Source organism: Drosophila virilis, unplaced genomic scaffold (genome assembly GCF_030788295.1).
Source record: "Drosophila virilis strain 15010-1051.87 unplaced genomic scaffold, Dvir_AGI_RSII-ME tig00001170, whole genome shotgun sequence".
Lineage (NCBI taxonomy): Eukaryota > Metazoa > Arthropoda > Insecta > Diptera > Drosophilidae > Drosophila > Drosophila virilis.
Genome location: NW_027212828.1, coordinates 2433756 through 2458581, shown reverse-complemented (window position 1 = coordinate 2458581; position 24826 = coordinate 2433756). Strand labels below are relative to the sequence as shown.

At 38.5% G+C, this 24826-nt stretch overlaps 4 protein-coding genes and 1 pseudogene across 6 annotated transcripts in view; all 5 read right to left on the bottom strand.

Moving 5' to 3' along the window:
• eIF4B (eukaryotic translation initiation factor 4B) overlaps positions 1 to 24826 on the bottom strand; it is a 32995-nt gene that overhangs the window by 6265 nt on the left and 1904 nt on the right. For 2 of the 3 annotated variants that reach the window (XM_015169306.3, XM_032440778.2), the window contains exon 4: positions 8007 to 8130. In XM_015169306.3, the coding sequence (XP_015024792.2) occupies positions 8007 to 8130 (124 nt within the window). Of the gene's footprint in view, positions 1 to 5939; positions 5961 to 8006; positions 8131 to 24826 lie in introns of those variants that run through there. The other variant, XM_070210801.1, reaches the window with a different exon arrangement.
• Positions 9049 to 10139, bottom strand: LOC6635237 (large ribosomal subunit protein P2-like). Its single transcript, XM_070210804.1, has one exon. It carries the CDS (start codon positions 9777 to 9779, stop codon positions 9546 to 9548), a length of 234 nt encoding a protein of 77 aa, XP_070066905.1. The 5' UTR covers positions 9780 to 10139; the 3' UTR covers positions 9049 to 9545.
• On the bottom strand, positions 10305 to 14177 carry LOC138911490 (large ribosomal subunit protein P2-like). Its single transcript, XM_070210803.1, has one exon. The coding sequence runs from the start codon at positions 13754 to 13756 to the stop codon at positions 13523 to 13525; it is 234 nt and encodes a 77-aa protein (XP_070066904.1). The 5' UTR covers positions 13757 to 14177; the 3' UTR covers positions 10305 to 13522.
• On the bottom strand, positions 14204 to 17738 carry LOC138911489 (large ribosomal subunit protein P2-like). Its single transcript, XM_070210802.1, has one exon. The coding sequence runs from the start codon at positions 17731 to 17733 to the stop codon at positions 17500 to 17502; it is 234 nt and encodes a 77-aa protein (XP_070066903.1). The 5' UTR covers positions 17734 to 17738; the 3' UTR covers positions 14204 to 17499.
• Positions 21422 to 24813, bottom strand: LOC6635238 (large ribosomal subunit protein P2-like; annotated as a pseudogene).

Here is a 24826-nt window from a genome sequence, read left to right as displayed (position 1 = left end):
AATCCTTTACTCCCATTTCCAGCAAGGTGGAATGAATTTTTCGGGTGTGAAACACCACTCAAATGAATTTGAACAAAGACCTTTGCAAATGAGTTTGAGGCCGATCGGATGGTTAGAAAAAACTCTAAACGGTGTTCGATAATTAACCACGGTAGTGGGTAGAATTTCCCAAATCGCTAAACACGTATTTATTGAGTTCTTTTGTAGAGCTTTGAAAATAAAATTAAAACAAATCGGATAAAACTTTATACTGCACCAAAAAAAATCATACAATCACACTTTGTACCGAGGATGCTTTGATACTGTGAAAATGTGAAATACGTCTCAAATGATTTTATTATAGATCCATGGAAATGAATTTAAGCGCGTAACGTTACCCACCAAATCTTTGACCTCCATTTATACCAACGAGGGATGGATTTTCAAAAATTGCGAAACTCCCCCCAAATGAATTTGAATAAAGATTTTTTAAATTGAGTACGAACACGATCGGATGGTAAACAAAAATGTTTCCTGCAAACGTTTTTCGCGATTTTTTCATACTTGCGCATGGAATTTCCCGAAACCCCGTCATAACGTGCACCTTCATCACATAAGCTAACTTCAGTGCAAGTTACAGCTACCTCTCACGGTTTGGGCTGTGCGTCGATCACCAATCAGTCAATCAGTCAGTCAGGACAAGCAGTTTTATATGTAGAGATAAACTTCACAGGTTATATAATATATATTTTTAAACACGAGAGAAACGATATCTCTTCGGCACACCGATGATTTAATACCCTTACGGTTTTGCAGAAATTTGATTGAAAATCTTAGAAAACAGAATATTTTGCCATTTAACATTTTGATCGATGGAAATTAGGGCCGAAATAAATTTAAAAAGTTTTTAAAAGCTCTGTAAAATACTTATTGTTTGGAAAACTAAAGCTTATCTAAATTAATAGTGATATTAAAATGGGCAAGAAATGTTGTAAGCAAGCAGTGCGCCATGTATTGTCGGATCCATGTTTCATAGGCAGGAAATATAAGAAACAACACGTTAATCGTCCGAACGGGCCTCTGATTTTAAAAACGTAGAGAACTGTGCATATATTATGAATCCACCAGCTCAGTCACGGGACTTAAGGCCTATTAAGATTTTGTGGGTAATTTTACGTGTGGCTATTCATTAAGAATCGATTCCTATAGCGTGTAGCTCCCATAAGATATTTTGAAATTTTGTGCTGCTTATCTGTTGCCAACATTGCTCCAGTCGCGTTCTTGCTGGGGTTGAGCGTATTAATTTATGGGCATAGCTCAAATCAACCTTATTGATTCAAAATGGACCGCAGATTATTAGCCATCTATGGACGATTGGTTTGCCGCCTTTTTTTTTAAATAGTCCTACATATTTCCTCGTGTACCTTATCACTAAAATCAAATAAGAGGTCCTCGTCGGGAGATCCCGACTAAGGGAAACCATGAACCCTCTTATTCCAGCACCAAATTCAGCTGGCGCTACGCAAGCAGGGTTTGAGCTCGCAATAAATCACACTCCTTTGCCGCAGTTTCTAATCAACAGTTACACTGCTAAAAAAAATATACAAAAATAATTTTCTCGGTAGAGTTCGAACTCGCGACAGACCACACAAACTGCCACCGCCTCTACTCAACAGTCACACCAATCATCAAGTCGTAATAAGAAAAAAAAAAATTTAAATAGTAGCACAGAAGACAATACAATCGCAGTTGCAATATTGTTGATAGAATTCGAAACAGACACGCATGAATGTATACAGAAATTGTTGGAATTTGCGCTCGCTGCCGCAAGCACGTGTTTCTTAACCGATCTTAATGAAACTTTCTACAGTATAACTTATTGCACCAAAGAATATTTGTGTATTCTTAAAAAATCAATTGCATTTCAATTGTTAAATTGGTGAGCACCACAAGTTGGGTTATTAACTTGATTTATAGCTATGAGGTGGTAGCGGGGAGGTAGCGATAGGTATAAAATGAAAGATACTTGACATTTATATAATATTCTAGAAGCAACATATCATGTTTGGTTTTTTATTCATTGCTCGGAAATGGAGTATGTTATCGATTATCGAAAACAAACTCGATCTGCGCAGGCACTAAGAGGACCTACGGCTAAAATTTCAAGTCTCTAGTTCTTAAAGGTTCTTATATCCTTGCGACCATACATAGGGGCAAACGGGCAGACAGACAGACGGGCATGGCTAGATCGACTCGCCTATTGATGCCGACCAAGAATATTTACACTTTTTGGGTTCGAAGAAGTTTCCTTTTTCCTGTTACATAAATTTGCACAAATACATAATACCCTTTTTACCCATTTTTAATGGCGTCAGAGTATAAAAAGTAAGTCGCTGTACCGAAGTCGAACTCGCAACTCCATTCAACCAACAGAGCTACGAGCAACGCCTCATATCTCACACACATACTTATAATCCCGTTTCGATGAAAAAACAAGTAAGAGGGGTTCTATTCGGAAGCTCCCGACTAGGGGATACCCTGAACTCTCTTCTTCCAACAGCAAATGCATATATATATATTCTATTTTCGAAGCTATAGGTCAAGTTTGGTGACTCTAGCTCTTATTATTTACCAAAATTGCGCACAAAACAGGATATCGATATCGATTGCTTGGAAACGGAGTAAGTTATCGATTATCGGAAACAAACTCGATCTGCGCGGGAACTAGGAGCACCTACATCTAAAATTTAAAGTCTCTAGCTCTTATAGGTTCTGAGATCCTTGCGTTCATACATACGGACGGACGGACGGACATGGCTAAATCGACTGGGCTATTGATGCTGATCAAGAATATATATACTTTATGGGGTCGGAGATGCTTCCTTCTGCCTGTTACATACATGTGAATTTCGCACAAATACAATATACCCTTATACCCATTTTTAATGGGTTCAGGGTATAAAAGCCGACGTAAAATATTAGCACAAACACAGAGAACTGTATACAATAAAATCGTAATTGTAATACTAGTTGGGTGTAAACAGCAATTTTCTTTAATAACTTTTATTTTTTTATTGTTATGCTTATTCGTTTAGTTGTGGGCGGGGGTGGCGGGGGTGACGATAACTATAAAATGACAAGAATTTATAGAATAAACTATTACACGCTTCTGACCCATTTTCAATAGGTATAAGGTATTAAAATGGAAGTATCGATACGATATCGACGATATCGCCGATTATGTTTCAATTTCACAAACCCTGATAGCGGCTTATCTATAGTCTGAGTGACATGATTTATTTTTTTTAAAGCAATTTACGATTTATTCCAATATAATTCGTACTTATGTTGCTGTCCAAAAACTTTGCTGTGCCTTGTCGAAATGAATTCCAAACTAATTTTATTCCTGATGTGAAAGTACAGTAATGCTCATTTGCCAATAGCTTTCGAATCTGTGGGAAAAGTAAAAGAAATAACAAAAAAACTAATCTGTTGGCGAGCAGCTCTACTAACGCCGTACCTTCCGCCGAACCGAAATCGCATGTAGATGGCTTACTTTAATCATAATTTTCTTGAGTAAATTTGCAAATGCGACATTGGGCAGTCTTGCTGAATTAGTAATAATACTGTCGTCTCTTTTGATTTTAAATATTAATATCATAAACGTTTATATTTTTTTTCTTTTCTTAAATAACTCTTCAATAGTACTCGAACCAGTACCGTACAGTTATGTACAGTACAGTTATGCCAACAATTAATTTTCGATAAAAAAAAACGAATTAAACACATCACAAAATGCAATTGAATCGTATTTGCAATGCTGTTTATAGATTACAATAAAGACGCGCATGAATGTCTGTATATAGATACACAAATTCTTGCAAGTTACGCGGCAGCTATGCCGCAAACACGTGTCAATACACGCACACGTTTTCTTTAACACCTTCTGTATTTTTAACAGATTTTGGTGAAATATTCAACAGTGGATCTTACTGTGTATTCAGCACCGACTACTTCTGGTCGCAAAAAAAGACCCATGCGAAATCTAGCTCAGGTTGTCAAAGTCAATCTCGGTGCCCCCTTGGCCCCACCAACTCAGGTTTTACCTTCAGACCCGTCAGCTCCTACTTTAACAGTTGTTGTCCCTCGTAGACGAGTTTTTGTGTAGCGACTTTCGTCTGATCACTACCATAATACATGGACTGCCAATATTGCTAGCAAATCTTCTGTTAGCGTGTCAATCACAAAATTTAATTTCTCTTTTTCTCGTGAAATAGCATATTTCAAAATTAATGCTTCACATAATATGTTCAATAACATAATTGTTTAGGCTGTCAAGCAGAAAAAGCAAAATCAGCCTGTCACAAAAAACGAATTTCGTCTTTCGAACCCTCTTATTCCAACACCAAATAAATTAAAAAAAAAAAGTTCCCTTGGCAGGGTTCGAACTTGCAACTGACCCCATTACTTGCTGTCGACTCTACGCAACAGTCACAACAGCAAAAAATAGGTAGGGCTCGAACTCGCGACAGACCGCACCACTTGCTATGCCTCTACTCAGCAGCCACACCAATAATTATGTACTTATGATAAAAAAGGGACGATAATAGCACAACAGAAAAAAGTCGCAATTACCATGCTGTTAGAATGCGAAGCAGACGCGCATGAATGTGTGTGTGTGTACATGTATACAGAAATTTGTAAAGCTGCTGCCCCATCCAATTGCGCAGTAACATATAACTTTGGTTTTGTCTTAGCCGATCTTAAAGACCTTTTCTACAGTATATCTTATGGTACCATAGAAATTTAGTGTATTCTCAAAAAGTCAATTGCGTAGCTTAAATTGGTTGGAAATACAAGTTGGGTTATTAACTTGATTTATAGTTCAGGGGTTGTAGCGGGGAGGCGGCGATAAGTATAAAATGAAAGATACTTGATCTGCGCAGGTACTAGGAGGACATACATCTAAAATTTCAAGTCTGTAGCTCTTATAGGTTCTGAGATCCTTGCGTTCATACATACGGACGGACGAACAGACAGACGGACATGGCTAGAACGACTCGGCTATTTGCATTTTTCACAAATACCCTTTTTACCCATTTTCAATAAGTTGAGGGTATTAAATCGTTTTATGATTAGCACTTCCTTTGATTCGGATATAATCTCGTTTTATGATTAGCACTTCCTTCGATTCGGATATAATCGCATTTTCAAAAACATGGTTAAATTCAACCATATCTGATTTTGACGTTTTTTCGAATAATTTTGCACAGAAATGATCGGCCGACTCGAGGCGGTGTGGCCGTTAAAGCAACCCTCCAATCAGAACTTTTCTGTGGGAGATTGTCCCAGCTTGGGCAACTTTTCCATCACGTGATATTTACTTGACAGGCTACTATGTTCCTCCTTCTGCCGATATTAAAGTTCATATGAAACTTATTACTTGTATTAAAGAAGTTACTTCACACATGCGTGATATGACCTATTCATAGTGTTGGGTGATTTCAATTTGCCGAACATTTCTTGGTTATTATTAACTGCTGAAAAGTATTTAGTACGCTTAGCTCAGCTCAGCATGACTTTATAGATTTTATACTAGTCCTTTCGTTGTTTCAATTCAATTCAATTTATTACTTGATCTTGTATTTGTTATGGATTACCTAACTTCTAATGAATGCAGGTCCCCTCCGTTATCTTTTCCAGAGGATGTATATCATCCTACTTTAGAGGTTGCAATGTTCAATTGCAATCCACTTATTTCACATTAATCAGCTACCAACAAGCCGTTGCTTTCGCAAAGAAAACTATTCCTTGCTTAATCAACGTATTCATGCAACCAAATGGTTATTTTTATATGACTCGGTTGATATGAATACTCCTCTTAACTCTTTTTATAACATCCTGAACTCCATCTTAGATATGTCTATTCTCGATTCAATTCCTCCGGCTGCTTTTTCTGGTGTACTCCCACACTATCAAACCTAAAAAAATGAAATCTAAATATTAATATAAAGTTTAATAGGTCTGGTTCGAGTACTGACTTGACCAAATATTCCATAGCCAAGGCGATCGTCTTTCTTCTCAATTCTCAATGCTATAAGAATTATCTAACTTGTTGCAAAAATGCAATTCCCCCAAAATCTGAGACAGTTTTACAATTTTTGTAAACTTGAACCGCAATTCTTCAATTTTGCCATATTCTTTTTCTCTCAGAATGGAAAAAGCAAGAAATGACTGATTCTGCTAACCTTTTGCTAATTTTTTCCAATCAACTTACTCTTCAGCCTGTCCTAATAATAATTCTTACCCTTCCTCTATTTCTATACCTGATTCTATTATTCCACATTCGTCTCTCCTCTCAGCTATAAATTCTTAAGAACCTTCTTACTATCCTCGGCCTGACGATATTGCTAGTTGTCTAATAAAGGAGTGTAGTTCTTTCCTTCTTCGTCCATTGCTAAAGCTTTTTAATTTATTCCTTGAATCTTTTGTCTGTTGCATTGGATTTCGACCAAAAGAGTAAAGCTGAGGCTGACTATCTCAAAACAGGCTCAAGTTAATTGTGGTGTTCCTCAATATAGTCATATTGGCCTTTCCTCTTTTTATAAATTATCTCCCCTCAGTTCTATCATATGCGGACAATGTGCTACTTATTCTTTCATGCACTAATCCTCTACATCATTCTCGTCTTCAATTGCATTTAAATTGTTATTACTTTCAGTTGTGTCACACCTTTTCTTAGCAGTTATACAATCGACAATACCCCATTATTACGTATCATACGTATACTATCAGTTAAGGATCTAGGCGCTCTTTTTGATTCTAAGCTCTGTTTCAAACTTTACATAGATACCATCGATGGACCATAGATGGAGAAAATAGTGTAGTTAGATCTATTAAATGATGGTCTAAAGTGTTACTGTTCGCCCTATCCTTTGCTCTTGCATCTGACCTCCGCAGTATAATAATAGTCAGGATCGTATTAAATTTGTTCGGGAACAATTTCTGCTTTTAGCCTTACGAGGTTTAAATTGGGACCCTAATCTTCGGTTCCCATCCTACTTCAGCAGGCTTCTTCTTCTTAATCTTCCATCGATAACCAACCCTACGAAAATCCTTGATTTTCTCTTCCTAAATAGGTTGATTGTGCTTTGTCTTCAATTATCTGATCCGTCTAGACCTACCAGGAATGTTCGCCCCTTATTAATACCTACGTGCACAACAGACTACTCTACGTTTCGTGTTTCGTTTCACGTGATATGCAAAAATTATAATAGTCCCAAGTTTCTGTACCCCTCGTTGCTTTCGGGAACTCACTCACCATTACCAGTTATGCCCCCTGCTCATAGCTTGCCGGACAGGCCATACATTTTCCTACATCCGTTCGGTGTGTTACCACTACTATCTTTTTAAACTATCTACTTAACACTCTTCTAACTCCCTTCTTCTTAGCTTAGGCTCTAATAGCACCACTGACAAATATAGCTGTGAAAAGGCGCATTGCTTGGTGACGGGCCAATGGTGACGATATGAGAAAATTGTGTATTCTCATTAGGTTTTCAGTATCTAACTTTTATAATTTGACATATTGAATAATTAGGAAGACACTCGTTTTTTTTCGACCATTTAATAAATGAACAAAATTAATGATATACATGAATGTATACTATTAAAGAAGCTACATGTCAAGTTTCGTGACCATAGTTCTCTGTTTTGATATCGATTTGTATGGACGGCTTGGAAACGGATCAAGTTATCGATCATCGGAAACACAATTTACTGCGCGGCCACTAGGCGGACCTACATAAAAACGAAATATTTAAGTCTGTTGCTCTTATAGGTTCTTAGATCCTTAATACATACGGATGGACGGACAGTCAGACGGGCAAGGCATTTATCGCATTTTCAATGGGTTCAGGGTACAAAAAAAAAGTATATTGTATTCTAAACATGAGTATTTGATACACAAAATGTTAATCAAATTGTTAACATGTGTATTTCAAAATTATAGTGCTGTTGCTACTTACTGGTTCACCCTGCAGAGGTGCATTCTTAGGCTGAAGACGATCATTTCGAGGATCTCGTTTATATTTATTTTCCTCCTTAATTTTTCCTTCGTGGTTCTGAGTTTTTTCTCTAGCATTCTCAAATCTGAAAAAAATATATTTATTATATGTAATTTATATACTGTTGCGAATGTTTTAATAATTCGTACGATGATTATTTAATAGTGGTCACGCACATTGCCCTTTTCCTTCTTGGACGTATAGCGACCCGTATTCTTTTTGTTAACGAATAACATTTAAATTAAATTGCACCTTTGCGGATCTGGATTTTTGACAATGCTCCGATTGTAAGCTGTGGTAATACACATGCCTAGTCCTACTATACTCAAATATAATGTGTTTTATAGAAATCTTATGATATTTTGTGTTTTTAGCTCTCACTGTTTTCAAAACAAAACTCAACAAAATTGACGTCACATATCGTAAAGCTGTTGACGAGTGTGCTAATTATTGTCTACATAATATAAGACAACCTATCCCCTACTACAATTTAATGATAGAGAGATAGAGTACAAAATATTTATGTAACAAATTTTGCTCTGCAGTAGAAGGAACTATAGATACCGCAAGGGTACGCAATATTCTGTGTAAATATACACTCTACAAAAGGTATCAAAGAAGTTTAGATTAATTCCGGCTGATTTTTCTTAAAGGAAATGTCTGTAAATATTAATGTGCTATATACTATTTGTATATCTACAAAAAAGTAGTATAATTGTGGATTAAACTGGGAAAAAATAATTTCGATATCGACTCATCGATTGCTTGGATACGAAGAAATGCGGAATGGCGTATTGGGATTTTTGACATCGGAGGCGATGTTTTATCAGAGGGATGCGTATATAACAGGGCATAATCACCAATTCCTTTTTTTGATTGATATTCCTTGACCTGCGATATACCATGTCGACTATTAGGTGAAATCAGCTAGAAGGTGGACACCAGCGATAATCGATAACTTCCTCCGTTTCCAAGCAATTGATAAAAATCGATATCGACATCCTGTTTTTTAAGCAAATTGGGTAAGGAAAGTTTGTTTTTTTTTTTTTCTTTTTTGCTGGTGTGGCTGTTGAGTAGTGTCGACAGCAAGTAATGCGGTCAGTTGCGAGTTCGAACCCTGCCAAGGGAACTTTTTTTCTAATTTATTTGGTGTTGGCATAAGAGGGTTCAGGATATTCCCTAGTCGGGAGCTCTTGTTTATAAATATATATATGTATGTACGTATATAAGGCGTATACACTGCATACATTTTTTTAACTCTTTTATTGCTGGTTGTATATTTGCCGTTGGGTGGTCAAGAACGTATTCCTAACGGCATTTTAAAGCAATGTGTGCCACTGTGCAAAGCAGACGGTGTGAATACTGCTGGCTGTCCTCAAGAACTGCTTTTGTTGGTTAACACAGTATATACGAATGGTTGGAAACGATGAAGAAGTTTGCTTATTATAAGAGAGCAAAGCCCATGCCATCATATTCGTACTCGTACTTCACTTTCTTCTTTTATTTTGCCTTTTTCTTGGCTTCCTTTTTGTCGCCACCGCCGCCAACGGGCATCTCGTGACCCTCCTTGATCAGATCGTCTATGCTCTTGTCCTTCAGCTCCACGATCATGCGGGTGAGACGTTCTGCGTCGGACTCAATGCCCATCGAGCTGAGGATCTTCTCCAGATCCTCATTGGCGGGGCTCTCTTGTGCACCGAAGACAGCCAACAGGTATACAGCCACATAACGCATGTTTAAGTATTAAGTTTTTGACACGGAAAAACTCAACTTTTGCCAAAGGGACCTTTAAACGTTCCTACGGCAACTATCTGATTTAGTGGTTTGGTGATAAAAGGAGCTTGCATATATGTTGGAAGTGTAGTAAAACTAAAAAGAGGTCCATACAAGAACCTACTTTTCGATCGATGGATTGGCAGCTATGTACTGCTTGCAACAGGAAAGCGGACCTATGCACAGCTTCAAGACTGATACTTTTTTGCACATAAAGAGAGACGAACATGACCATATAAACTTGGCTGCTGATGCTGATCTAAAATAGTTCCACATTCAAGCTGAAGTAAAAGCGTTTTTATTTGGATGCAGCTGACTTTGTTATGCTTGTTCAAAGCCTAACAATAGCTTAAAGAAAACCCAAATCGCGCTACGCCCTCGTTTGAAGTAGTAAAGATAAATTTAAAAAAAAATTCTGTTATCAGGGTTTAAACTCGCAACTGACCGCATTATATGCTGGCGGCTCACCTCAAAAGCCACACCACCAATAAAAATAAATAACTTCCCTGGATGGACTTGAGCGCGCGACAGACCGCACCACTTGCCACTGCATCTACTCAACAGCCACACCAACAATTGAGTCGTATTGAGAAAAAAAAGGAATTAAAATAGTAGTCAAAACAATCTCAATTGCAATGTTGTTGATAGAATTCGAAGCAGACGCGCATGTATGTGTATGTGTGTACATGTAAACAGATATTCCACAAACACGTGTTTCTTAACCATTCATCATGAAATGTTCTACAATATATCTAATTGTACCATAGATTATTTGTGTATTCTCAGAAAATCAATTGCATTTCAATTGTGGCTAAAATTGGTGAGCAATAAAAGTTGGGTTATTAACTTGATTTAAGGCTCTACGATGGTAGCGGGGAGGTGGGGATAGGTATAAAAAGAAAGATACTTGATATATATAATTTGGTGACTCTAGCTCTTATTTCTTACCCAATTTGCTCAAATTACTGGATGTCGATATCTATTTTCATTGATTGCTTGGAAATGGAGTAAGTGTTCGATTATCGGAAAAAAACTCAATCTGCGTATGGATTAAGTGGACCGACAGCTAACAGTGCTCCTTGTGTTTATACATACGGAGGGACGAACATCAGAATATGTATACTTTATGGGGTCGGAGATGCCACATGAATTATTACAGAAAACTTGTGGCAGGTCACGTGTTTGTGCCAGCTAGCGCAAACTGCAAGAAATTCTTTATACAAGTGCTCAAATGTAGGCGTTGCAAGTGGTTCGGTTCGAACTTATTATACCCTTGCAGAGGGTTTTATAATTTTGTCATGAAATATGTAACTTATAGAAAGAACATCATAGAAGTTGTCAAACCGATCACGGCATGGCAATAGATCAAGAGCGTCTATGAATATTGCACAGTAACACCAGAAGCTCAAGCTTCAGTATGCGACAATCCACGACTTTAAAAAGCTCAGACCGGAAAACTTAAAGCCACTGTCAGCAACGGCAAACAAAGTGAGGGCTATCAGTCGTCGATTATTTATAACGGATCAACCTATAAAAATAAGATACTTGATGGACACATGCGCTGAGCTTTCAATTACACCTCTTACAGATCACATCGTTCACCCTGCAAACTATCTTTACGGAGCAAATGGCACTGCAACAAAAATCATCGTAGCTTTGAGTGAGTGGTGAAACGGCCACTCCAACCGCTGAGATATCTAAACTACAGTAGGGCAAAGCATATATTACCGTGAGTTGCTGGCGATTTTTTCGCCAAACACTTTTCACATATGGTCGAAGGTTGCAGCTGCACTGTACTGTACAGCTTTAAAGCAGGAAGGCATAAGTTCTTATTGAGAATTCTTCACTGCAATAGTAATTGCACTGCAATAGTGTAGAACTGTAGTAACAGTACACCACTGAAATTCATAACCGGACGTCTCGTCTGGAGAGACATAAATGCCAACAAGCGCTTTAAAAGTTCAACCTGCCTGAAAAGCGATTCAAAAATATCAACTTTACTAAAATTGGCCCCATGCTACGTTCCAACAATTACAGGTACAATCTGATGTGCACGCGTATGCTGGTCGCTTGTAGTCCCAACAGCAGAAATAAATTCAGAGACGGTACATAAAGTTCTCACTGCAGCGTACCTTATTTCATGATTACCGATTAAGGCAGACAGTTGAAGTCTTAAATCGGCAAAATACCCGCAAGCCAACGGCATTATAGAAAGAATGCACAAGAGGCTCAAGATCGCCTGAAGATCAAATACCATATTAACTGAATCGATAGCCTTCCCATTGTACTACTTGGCCAAAACGATTTCAAACATGTACATATTAACGACTCTCACTTTCGACCGAGTTAAGGCAACTTAGACGTACAAGATGCAACATTATCTCCTCCTGCAACTAACATCGACAACTGAGAAAAGAAGGAAATCTTTGACACGCCTTTGGCAGATACGTGACAAAAGTGAAATTCGTAAATGCAGTGTTTGATCTTCGACCACAAAATAGTTTGCAATATATTTTTATACCCTGAACCCATTGAAAATGGGTTAAAAGGGTATATTCTATTTGTGCAAAATGCAAATGTATGTAGCATGCAGATGGAACCATCTCCGATTCCATAAAATATATATATTCCTGATCAGCATCAATAGCCGAGTCGATCTAGCCATGTCCGTCTGTCTGTCCGTCCGTACGTATGTATAAACGCAAGGATCTCCGAATCTATAAGAGCTAGAGACTTGAAATTTAAGATTCAAATTTAGATGTCCTCCTAGTGCCTGCGCAGATCGAGTTTTTTTCCGATAATCGATAACTTCCTCCGTTTCCAAGCAATTGATAAAAATCGATATCGACATCCTGTTTTTTATCGTCACCTTTCCGCTACCACCCATGAGCTATAGATCAAGTTAATAACCGAAATTTTATTGCCAACCAATTTTAGCCACGAGTTAAATTCAATTGACTTTTTCAGAATACACAAATATTCTATGGTACAATAAGATATACTGTAGAAAAGTTCATAAAGATCGGTTAAGAAAGAACCAAAGTTATATGCAACTACGCAATTGGATAGGGCAGCCTGCGAATCTTTCACACACACATTCATGCGCGTCTGCTTTGCATTCTAACAGCATGGTAATTACGACTTTTTTCTGTTTTAGTTCCTTTTCTTATCATAAATACTTAATTATTGGTGTGGCTGCTGAGTGGAGGCATAGCAAGTGGCGCGTTCATGAGTTCAAACCCTACTGAGGAAAGTTTTCTTTTTTTGCTGTTGTGGCTGTTGAGTAGTGTCGACAGCAAGTAATGCGGTCAGTTGCGAGTTCGAACCCTGCCAAGGGAACTTTTTTCTAATTTATTTGGTGTTGGCATAAGAGGGTTCAGGTTATTCTCTAGTCGGGAGCTCTTACTTGTTTATAAATATATATATGTATGTACGTATATAAGGCGTATACCTTTTTTTAACTCTTTTATTGCTGGTTGTATATTTGCCGTTGGGTGGTCAAGAACGTATTCCTAACGGCATTTTAAAGCAATGTGTGCCACTGTGCAAATCAGACGGTGTGAATACTGCTGGCTGTCCTCAAGAACTGCTTTTGTTGATTAACACAGTATATACGATTGGTTGGAAACGATGAAGAAGTTTGCTTATTATAAGAGAGCAAAGCCCATGCCATCATATTCGTACTCGTACTTCACTTTCTTCTTTTATTTTGCCTTTTTCTTGGCTTCCTTTTTGTCGCCACCGCCGCCAACGGGCATCTCGTGACCCTCCTTGATCAGATCGTCTATGCTCTTGTCCTTCAGCTCCACGATCATGCGGGTGAGACGTTCTGCGTCGGACTCAATGCCCATCGAGCTGAGGATCTTCTCCAGATCCTCATTGGCGGGGCTCTCTTGTGCACCGAAGACAGCCAACAGGTATACAGCCACATAACGCATGTTTAAGTATTAAGTTTTTGACACGGAAAAACTCAACTTTTGCCAAAGGGACCTTTAAACGTTCCTACGGCAACTATCTGATTTAGTGGTTTGGTGATAAAAGGAGCTTGCATATATGTTGGAAGTATAGTAAAACTAAAAAGAGGTCCATACAAGAACCTACTTTTCGATCGATGGATTGGCACCTATGTACTGCTTGCAACAGAAAAGCGATCCTATGCACAGCTTCAAGACTGATACTTTTTTGCACAGAAAGAGAGACGGACATGACCATATAAACTCGGCTGTTGATGCTGATCTAAAATAGTTCCACATTCAAGCTGAAGTAAAAGCGTTTTTATTTGGATGCAGCTGACTTTGTTATGCTTGTTCAAAGCCTAACAATAGCTTAAAGAAAACCCAAATCGCGCTACGCCCTCTTTTGAAGTAATAAAGATAAATTTAAAAAAAAATTCTGTTATCAGGGTTTAAACTCGCAACTGACCGCATTATATGCTGGCGGCTCTACTCAAAAGCCACACCACCAATAAAAATAAATAACTTCCCTGGATGGACTTGAGCGCGCGACAGACCGCACCACTTGCCACTGCATCTACTCAACAGCCACACCAACAATTGAGTCGTATTGAGAAAAAAAAGGAATTAAAATAGTAGTCAAAACAATCTCAATTGCAATGTTGTTGATAGAATTCGAAGCAGACGCGCATGTATGTGTATGTGTGTACATGTAAACAGATATTCCACAAACACGTGTTTCTTAACCATTCATCATGAAATGTTCTACAATATATCTAATTGTACCATAGATTATTTGTGTATTCTCAGAAAATCAATTGCATTTCAATTGTGGCTAAAATTGGTGAGCAATAAAAGTTGGGTTATTAACTTGATTTAAGGCTCTACGATGGTAGCGGGGAGGTGGGGATAGGTATAAAAAGAAAGATACTTGATATATATAATTTGGTGACTCTAGCTCTTATTTCTTACCCAATTTGCTCAAATTACTGGATGTCGATATCTATTTTCATTGATTGCTTGGAAATGGAGTAAGTGTTCGATTATCGGAAAAAAACTCAATCTGCGTATGGATTAAGTGGACCGACAGCTAACAGTGCTCCTTGTGTTTATACATACGGAGGGACGAACATCAGAATATGTATACTTTATGGGGTCGGAGATGCCACATGAATTATTACAGAAAACTTGTGGCAGGTCACGTGTTTGTGCCAGCTAGCGCAAACTGCAAGAAATTCTTTATACAAGTGCTCAAATGTAGGCGTTGCAAGTGGTTCGGTTCGAACTTATTATACCCTTGCAGAGGGTTTTATAATTTTGTCATGAAATATGTAACTTATAGAAAGAACATCATAGAAGTTGTCAAACCGATCACGGCATGGCAATAGATCAAGAGCGTCTATGAATATTGCACAGTAACACCAGAAGCTCAAGCTTCAGTATGCGACAATCCACGACTTTAAAAAGCTCAGACCGGAAAACTTAAAGCCACTGTCAGCAACGGCAAACAAAGTGAGGGCTATCAGTCGTCGATTATTTATAACGGATCAACCTATAAAAATAAGATACTTGATGGACACATGCGCTGAGCTTTCAATTACACCTCTTACAGATCACATCGTTCACCCTGCAAACTATCTTTACGGAGCAAATGGCACTGCAACAAAAATCATCGTAGCTTTGAGTGAGTGGTGAAACGGCCACTCCAACCGCTGAGATATCTAAACTACAGTAGGGCAAAGCATATATTACCGTGAGTTGCTGGCGATTTTTTCGCCAAACACTTTTCACATATGGTCGAAGGTTGCAGCTGCACTGTACTGTACAGCTTTAAAGCAGGAAGGCATAAGTTCTTATTGAGAATTCTTCACTGCAATAGTAATTGCACTGCAATAGTGTAGAACTGTAGTAACAGTACACCACTGAAATTCATAACCGGACGTCTCGTCTGGAGAGACATAAATGCCAACAAGCGCTTTAAAAGTTCAACCTGCCTGAAAAGCGATTCAAAAATATCAACTTTACTAAAATTGGCCCCATGCTACGTTCCAACAATTACAGGTACAATCTGATGTGCACGCGTATGCTGGTCGCTTGTAGTCCCAACAGCAGAAATAAATTCAGAGACGGTACATAAAGTTCTCACTGCAGCGTACCTTATTTCATGATTACCGATTAAGGCAGACAGTTGAAGTCTTAAATCGGCAAAATACCCGCAAGCCAACGGCATTATAGAAAGAATGCACAAGAGGCTCAAGATCGCCTGAAGATCAAATACCATATTAACTGAATCGATAGCCTTCCCATTGTACTACTTGGCCAAAACGATTTCAAACATGTACATATTAACGACTCTCACTTTCGACCGAGTTAAGGCAACTTAGACGTACAAGATGCAACATTATCTCCTCCTGCAACTAACATCGACAACTGAGAAAAGAAGGAAATCTTTGACACGCCTTTGGCAGATACGTGACAAAAGTGAAATTCGTAAATGCAGTGTTTGATCTTCGACCACAAAATAGTTTGCAATATATTTTTATACCCTGAACCCATTGAAAATGGGTTAAAAGGGTATATTCTATTTGTGCAAAATGCAAATGTATGTAGCATGCAGATGGAACCATCTCCGATTCCATAAAATATATATATTCCTGATCAGCATCAATAGCCGAGTCGATCTAGCCATGTCCGTCTGTCTGTCCGTCCGTACGTATGTATAAACGCAAGGATCTCCGAATCTATAAGAGCTAGAGACTTGAAATTTAAGATTCAAATTTAGATGTCCTCCTAGTGCCTGCGCAGATCGAGTTTTTTTCCGATAATCGATAACTTCCTCCGTTTCCAAGCAATTGATAAAAATCGATATCGACATCCTGTTTTTTATCGTCACCTTTCCGCTACCACCCATGAGCTATAGATCAAGTTAATAACCGAAATTTTATTGCCAACCAATTTTAGCCACGAGTTAAATTCAATTGACTTTTTCAGAATACACAAATATTCTATGGTACAATAAGATATACTGTAGAAAAGTTCATAAAGATCGGTTAAGAAAGAACCAAAGTTATATGCAACTACGCAATTGGATAGGGCAGCCTGCGAATCTTTCACACACACATTCATGCGCGTCTGCTTTGCATTCTAACAGCATGGTAATTACGACTTTTTTCTGTTTTAGTTCCTTTTCTTATCATAAATACTTAATTATTGGTGTGGCTGCTGAGTGGAGGCATAGCAAGTGGCGCGTTCATGAGTTCAAACCCTACTGAGGAAAGTTTTCTTTTTTTGCTGTTGTGGCTGTTGAGTAGTGTCGACAGCAAGTAATGCGGTCAGTTGCGAGTTCGAACCCTGCCAAGGGAACTTTTTTCTAATTTATTTGGTGTTGGCATAAGAGGGTTCAGGTTATTCTCTAGTCGGGAGCTCTTACTTGTTTATAAATATATATATGTATGTACGTATATAAGGCGTATACCTTTTTTTAACTCTTTTATTGCTGGTTGTATATTTGCCGTTGGGTGGTCAAGAACGTATTCCTAACGGCATTTTAAAGCAATGTGTGCCACTGTGCAAATCAGACGGTGTGAATACTGCTGGCTGTCCTCAAGAACTGCTTTTGTTGATTAACACAGTATATACGATTGGTTGGAAACGATGAAGAAGTTTGCTTATTATAAGAGAGCAAAGCCCATGCCATCATATTCGTACTCGTACTTCACTTTCTTCTTTTATTTTGCCTTTTTCTTGGCTTCCTTTTTGTCGCCACCGCCGCCAACGGGCATCTCGTGACCCTCCTTGATCAGATCGTCTATGCTCTTGTCCTTCAGCTCCACGATCATGCGGGTGAGACGTTCTGCGTCGGACTCAATGCCCATCGAGCTGAGGATCTTCTCCAGATCCTCATTGGCGGGGCTCTCTTGTGCACCGAAGACAGCCAACAGGTATACAGCCACATAACGCATGTTTAAGTATTAAGTTTTTGACACGGAAAAACTCAACTTTTGCCAAAGGGACCTTTAAACGTTCCTACGGCAACTATCTGATTTAGTGGTTTGGTGATAAAAGGAGCTTGCATATATGTTGGAAGTATAGTAAAACTAAAAAGAGGTCCATACAAGAACCTACTTTTCGATCGATGGATTGGCACCTATGTACTGCTTGCAACAGAAAAGCGATCCTATGCACAGCTTCAAGACTGATACTTTTTTGCACAGAAAGAGAGACGGACATGACCATATAAACTCGGCTGTTGATGCTGATCTAAAATAGTTCCACATTCAAGCTGAAGTAAAAGCGTTTTTATTTGGATGCAGCTGACTTTGTTATGCTTGTTCAAAGCCTAACAATAGCTTAAAGAAAACCCAAATCGCGCTACGCCCTCGTTTGAAGTAATAAAGATAAATTTAAAAAAAAATTCTGTTATCAGGGTTTAAACTCGCAACTGACCGCATTATATGCTGGCGGCTCTACTCAAAAGCCACACCACCAATAAAAATAAATAACTTCCCTGGATGGACTTGAGCGCGCGACAGACCGCACCACTTGCCACTGCATCTACTCAACAGCCACACCAACAATTGAGTCGTATTGAGAAAAAAAAGGAATTAAAATAGTAGTCAAAACAATCTCAATTGCAATGTTGTTGATAGAATTCGAAGCAGACGCGCATGTATGTGTATGTGTGTACATGTAAACAGATATTCCACAAACACGTGTTTCTTAACCATTCCTCATGAAATGTTCTACAATATATCTAATTGTACCATAGATTATTTTAGATTTGTGTATTCTCAGAAAATCAATTGCATTTCAATTGTGGCTAAAATTGGTGAGCAATAAAAGTTGGGTTATTAACTTGATTTAAGGCTCTACGATGGTAGCGGGGAGGTGGGGATAGGTATAAAAAGAAAGATACTTGATATATATAATTTGGTGACTCTAGCTCTTATTTCTTACCCAATTTGCTCAAATTACTGGATGTCGATATCTATTTTCATTGATTGCTTGGAAATGGAGTAAGTGTTCGATTACGACCGACAGCTAACAGTGTTCCTTGTGTTTATACATACGGAGGGACGAACATCAGAATATGTATACTTTATGGGGTCGGAGATGCCACAAGAATTATTACAGAAAACTTGTGGCAGGTCACGTGTTTGCGCCAGCTAGCGCAAACTGCAAGAAATTCTTTATACAAGTGCTCAAATGTAGGCGTTGCAAGTGGTTCGGTTCGAACTTATTATACCCTTGCAGAGGGTGTTATAATTTTGTCATGAAATATGTAACTTATAGAAAGAACATCATAGAAGTTGTCAAACCGATCACGGCATGGCAATAGATCAAGAACGTCTATGAATATTGCACAGTAACACCAGAAGCTCAAGCTTCAGTATGCGACAATCCACGACTTTAAAAAGCTCAGTCCGGAAAACTTAAAGCCACTGTCAGCAACGGCAAACAAAGTGGGGGCTATCAGTCGTCGATTATTTATAACGGATCAACCTATAAAAATAAGATACTTGATGGACACATGCGCTGAGCTTTCAATTACACCTCTTACAGATCACATCGTTCACCCTGCAAACTATCTTTACGGAGCAAATGGCACTGCAACAAAAATCATCGTAGCTTTGAGTGAGTGGTGAAACGGCCACTCCAACCGCTGAGATATCTAAACTACAGTAGGGCAAAGCATATATTACCGTGAGTTGCTGGCGATTTTTTCGCCAAACACTTTTCACATATGGTCGAAGGTTGCAGCTGCACTGTACTGTACAGCTTTAAAGCAGGAAGGCATAAGTTCTTATTGAGAATTCTTCACTGCAATAGTAATTGCACTGCAATAGTGTAGAACTGTAGTAACAGTACACCACTGAAAATCATAACCGGACGTCTCGTCTGGAAAGACATAAATGCCAACAAGCGCTTTAAAAGTTCAACCTGCCTGAAAAGCGATTCAAAAATATCAACTTTACTAAAATTGGCCCCATGCTACGTTCCAACAATTACAGGTACAATCTGATGTGCACGCGTATGCTGGTCGCTTGTAGTCCCAACAGCAGAAATAAATTCAGAGACGGTACATAAAGTTCTCACTGCAGCGTACCTTATTTCATGATTACCGATTAAGGCAGACAGTTGAAGTCTTAAATCGGCAAAATACCCGCAAGCCAACGGCATTATAGAAAGAATGCACAAGAGGCTCAAGATCGCCTGAAGATCAAATACCATATTAACTGAATCGATAGCCTTCCCATTGTACTACTTGGCCAAAACGATTTCAAACATGTACACAAATTTTCCTACGCGATGAAGCCATATCTCGATATTAACGACTCTCACTTTCGACCGAGTTAAGGCAACTTAGACGTACAAGATGCAACATTATCTCCTCCTGCAGCTAACATCGACAACTGAGAAAAGAAGGAAATCTTTGACACGCCTTTGGCAGATACGTGACAAAAGTGAAATTCGTAAATGCAGAGTTTGATCTTCGACCACAAAATAGTTTGCAATATATTTTTATACCCTGAACCCATTGAAAATGGGTTAAAAGGGTATATTCTATTTGTGCAAAATGCAAATGTATGTAGCATGCAGATGGAACCATCTCCGATTCCATAAAATATATATATTCCTGATCAGCATCAATAGCCGAGTCGATCTAGCCATGTCCGTCTGTCTGTCCGTCCGTACGTATGTATAAACGCAAGGATCTCCGAATCTATAAGAGCTAGAGACTTGAAATTTAAGATTCAAATTTAGATGTCCTCCTAGTGCCTGCGCAGATCGAGTTTTTTTCCGATAATCGATAACTTCCTCCGTTTCCAAGCAATTGATAAAAATCGATATCGACATCCTGTTTTTTATCGTCACCTTTCCGCTACCACCCATGAGCTATAGATCAAGTTAATAACCGAAATTTTATTGCCAACCAATTTTAGCCACGAGTTAAATTCAATTGACTTTTTCAGAATACACAAATATTCTATGGTACAATAAGATATACTGTAGAAAAGTTCATAAAGATCGGTTAAGAAAGAACCAAAGTTATATGCAACTACGCAATTGGATAGGGCAGCCTGCGAATCTTTCACACACACATTCATGCGCGTCTGCTTTGCATTCTAACAGCATGGTAATTACGACTTTTTTCTGTTTTAGTTCCTTTTCTTATCATAAATACTTAATTATTGGTGTGGCTGCTGAGTGGAGGCATAGCAAGTGGCGCGTTCATGAGTTCAAACCCTACTGAGGAAAGTTTTCTTTTTTTGCTGTTGTGGCTGTTGAGTAGTGTCGACAGCAAGTAATGCGGTCAGTTGCGAGTTCGAACCCTGCCAAGGGAACTTTTTTCTAATTTATTTGGTGTTGGCATAAGAGGGTTCAGGTTATTCTCTAGTCGGGAGCTCTTGTTTATAAATATATATATGTATGTACGTATATAAGGCGTATACCTTTTTTTAACTCCTTTATTGCTGGTTGTATATTTGCCGTTGGGTGGTCAAGAACGTATTCCTAACGGCATTTTAAAGCAATGTGTGCCACTGTGCAAAGCAGACGGTGTGAATACTGCTGGCTGTCCTCAAGAACTGCTTTTGTTGGTTAACACAGTATATACGAATGGTTGGAAACGATGAAGAAGTTTGCTTATTATAAGAGAGCAAAGCCCATGCCATCATATTCGTACTCGTACTTCACTTTCTTCTTTTATTTTGCCTTTTTCTTGGCTTCCTTTTTGTCGCCACCGCCGCCAACGGGCATCTCGTGACCCTCCTTGATCAGATCGTCTATGCTCTTGTCCTTCAGCTCCACGATCATGCGGGTGAGACGTTCTGCGTCGGACTCAATGCCCATCGAGCTGAGGATCTTCTCCAGATCCTCATTGGCGGGGCTCTCTTGTGCACCGAAGACAGCCAACAGGTATACAGCCACATAACGCATGTTTAAGTATTAAGTTTTTGACACGGAAAAACTCAACTTTTGCCAAAGGGACCTTTAAACGTTCCTACGGCAACTATCTGATTTAGTGGTTTGGTGATAAAAGGAGCTTGCATATATGTTGGAAGTATAGTAAAACTAAAAAGAGGTCCATACAAGAACCTACTTTTCGATCGATGGATTGGCACCTATGTACTGCTTGCAACAGAAAAGCGGACCCATGCACAGCTTCAAGACTGATACTTTTTTGCACAGAAAGAGAGACGGACATGACCATATAAACTCGGCTGTTGATGCTGATCTAAAATAGTTCCACATTCAAGCTGAAGTAAAAGCGTTTTTATTTGGATGCAGCTGACTTTGTTATGCTTGTTCAAAGCCTAACAATAGCTTAAAGAAAACCCAAATCGCGCTACGCCCTCGTTTGAAGTAATAAAGATAAATTTAAAAAAAAATTCTGTTATCAGGGTTTAAACTCGCAACTGACCGCATTATATGCTGGCGGCTCTACTCAAAAGCCACACCACCAATAAAAATAAATAACTTCCCTGGATGGACTTGAGCGCGCGACAGACCGCACCACTTGCCACTGCATCTACTCAACAGCCACACCAACAATTGAGTCGTAGTGAGAAAAAAAAGGAATTAAAATAGTAGTCAAAACAATCTCAATTGCAATGTTGTTGATAGAATTCGAAGCAGACGCGCATGTATGTGTATGTGTGTACATGTAAACAGATATCCCACAAACACGTGTTTCTTAACCATTCCTCATGAAATGTTCTACAATATATCTAATTGTACCATAGATTATTTTAGATTTGTGTATTCTCAGAAAATCAATTGCATTTCAATTGTGGCTAAAATTGGTGAGCAATAAAAGTTGGGTTATTAACTTGATTTAAGGCTCTACGATGGTAGCCGGGAGGTGGGGATAGGTATAAAAAGAAAGATACTTGATATATATAATTTGGTGACTCTAGCTCTTATTTCTTACCCAATTTGCTCAAATTACTGGATGTCGATATCTATTTTCATTGATTGCTTGGAAATGGAGTAAGTGTTCGATTATCGGAAAAAAACTCAATCTGCGTATGGATTAAGTGGACCGACAGCTAACAGTGTTCCTTGTGTTTATACATACGGAGGGACGAACATCAGAATATGTATACTTTATGGGGTCGGAGATGCCACAAGAATTATTACAGAAAACTTGTGGCAGGTCACGTGTTTGCGCCAGCTAGCGCAAACTGCAAGAAATTCTTTATACAAGTGCTCAAATGTAGGCGTTGCAAGTGGTTCGGTTCGAACTTATTATACCCTTGCAGAGGGTGTTATAATTTTGTCATGAAATATGTAACTTATAGAAAGAACATCATAGAAGTTGTCAAACCGATCACGGCATGGCAATAGATCAAGAACGTCTATGAATATTGCACAGTAACACCAGAAGCTCAAGCTTCAGTATGCGACAATCCACGACTTTAAAAAGCTCAGTCCGGAAAACTTAAAGCCACTGTCAGCAACGGCAAACAAAGTGGGGGCTATCAGTCGTCGATTATTTATAACGGATCAACCTATAAAAATAAGATACTTGATGGACACATGCGCTGAGCTTTCAATTACACCTCTTACAGATCACATCGTTCACCCTGCAAACTATCTTTACGGAGCAAATGGCACTGCAACAAAAATCATCGTAGCTTTGAGTGAGTGGTAAAACGGCCACTCCAACCGCTGAGATATCTAAACTACAGTAGGGCAAAGCATATATTACCGTGAGTTGCTGGCGATTTTTTCGCCAAACACTTTTCACATATGGTCGAAGGTTGCAGCTGCACTGTACTGTACAGCTTTAAAGCAGGAAGGCATAAGTTCTTATTGAGAATTCTTCACTGCAATAGTAATTGCACTGCAATAGTGTAGAACTGTAGTAACAGTACACCACTGAAATTCATAACCGGACGTCTCGTCTGGAGAGACATAAATGCCAACAAGCGCTTTAAAAGTTCAACCTGCCTGAAAAGCAATTCCAAAATATCAACTTTACTAAAATTGGCCCCATGCTACGTTCCAACAATTACAGGTACAATCTGATGTGCACGCGTATGCTGGTCGCTTGTAGTCCCAACAGCAGAAATAAATTCAGAGACGGTACATAAAGTTCTCACTGCAGCGTACCTTATTTCATGATTACCGATTAAGGCAGACAGTTGAAGTCTTAAATCGGCAAAATACCCGCAAGCCAACGGCATTATCGAAAGAATGCACAAGATGCACAAGATACCCTTGCAGAGGGTGTTATAATTTTGTCATGAAATATGTAACTTATAGAAAGAACATCATAGAAGTTGTCAAACCGATCACGGCATGGCAATAGATCAAGAACGTCTATGAATATTGCACAGTAACACCAGAAGCTCAAGCTTCAGTATGCGATAATGTTGCGGGCAACGCTCCGTGACATCGTATTCAGAATTTTAGGCCGTAGGGCTAGCTATGGTTATAAGAAATAAAGTTGTCAGGTTTTTGAAAAAAATCGGTTATCGTCAAGCTATGTATAATCAGTCATCTCATTTGCGCAACACTGCATGTTACAGGTTTAACTTATTTATATATTCTAGATGAGCATCAACACCCGAGTTATAGCTGCTATAGGAACAATCGGTCGAGATGAAGGTTCTTTTATAGAAAACCTTTTTTGTTTATCAAGAAATCTTGACCAAATTCGATATATATTAGTTACAATATGCTCCGAAGTTATCATTACTTAACTCTAAAATCTTCTACAAAGAAAAAATAAAGACCCGTAGTCAATGTCCACAGTGTGTACAATTTTTTACTTAATCGGCAAGTCACTTGGGTTAAATTCTTTATTTCTTTGCAGTAGAATAGAATAGATAGAATGCTTCCATACTAAAGCTGTACATAGTGCTTGATGCTGTATGTCCTGTCGAATGTGAAAACGCAAACAATTTCTGGGCTAACCTACTCTGCCTCATAAAAACACATCACTATAAAAAATATACTATTAATAATTATGACAGTTTTACTACCATTTCAATTGTCAATACTACTTAATAAAAAAACTATATATATATATTTAAATCTTGACGA

Coding starts and splice junctions, on each gene's coding strand:
- LOC6635237 (XM_070210804.1), bottom strand. CDS start 9,779: ATGCGTTATGTGGCTGTATACCTGTTGGCTGTCTTCGGTGCACAAGAG.
- LOC138911490 (XM_070210803.1), bottom strand. CDS start 13,756: ATGCGTTATGTGGCTGTATACCTGTTGGCTGTCTTCGGTGCACAAGAG.
- LOC138911489 (XM_070210802.1), bottom strand. CDS start 17,733: ATGCGTTATGTGGCTGTATACCTGTTGGCTGTCTTCGGTGCACAAGAG.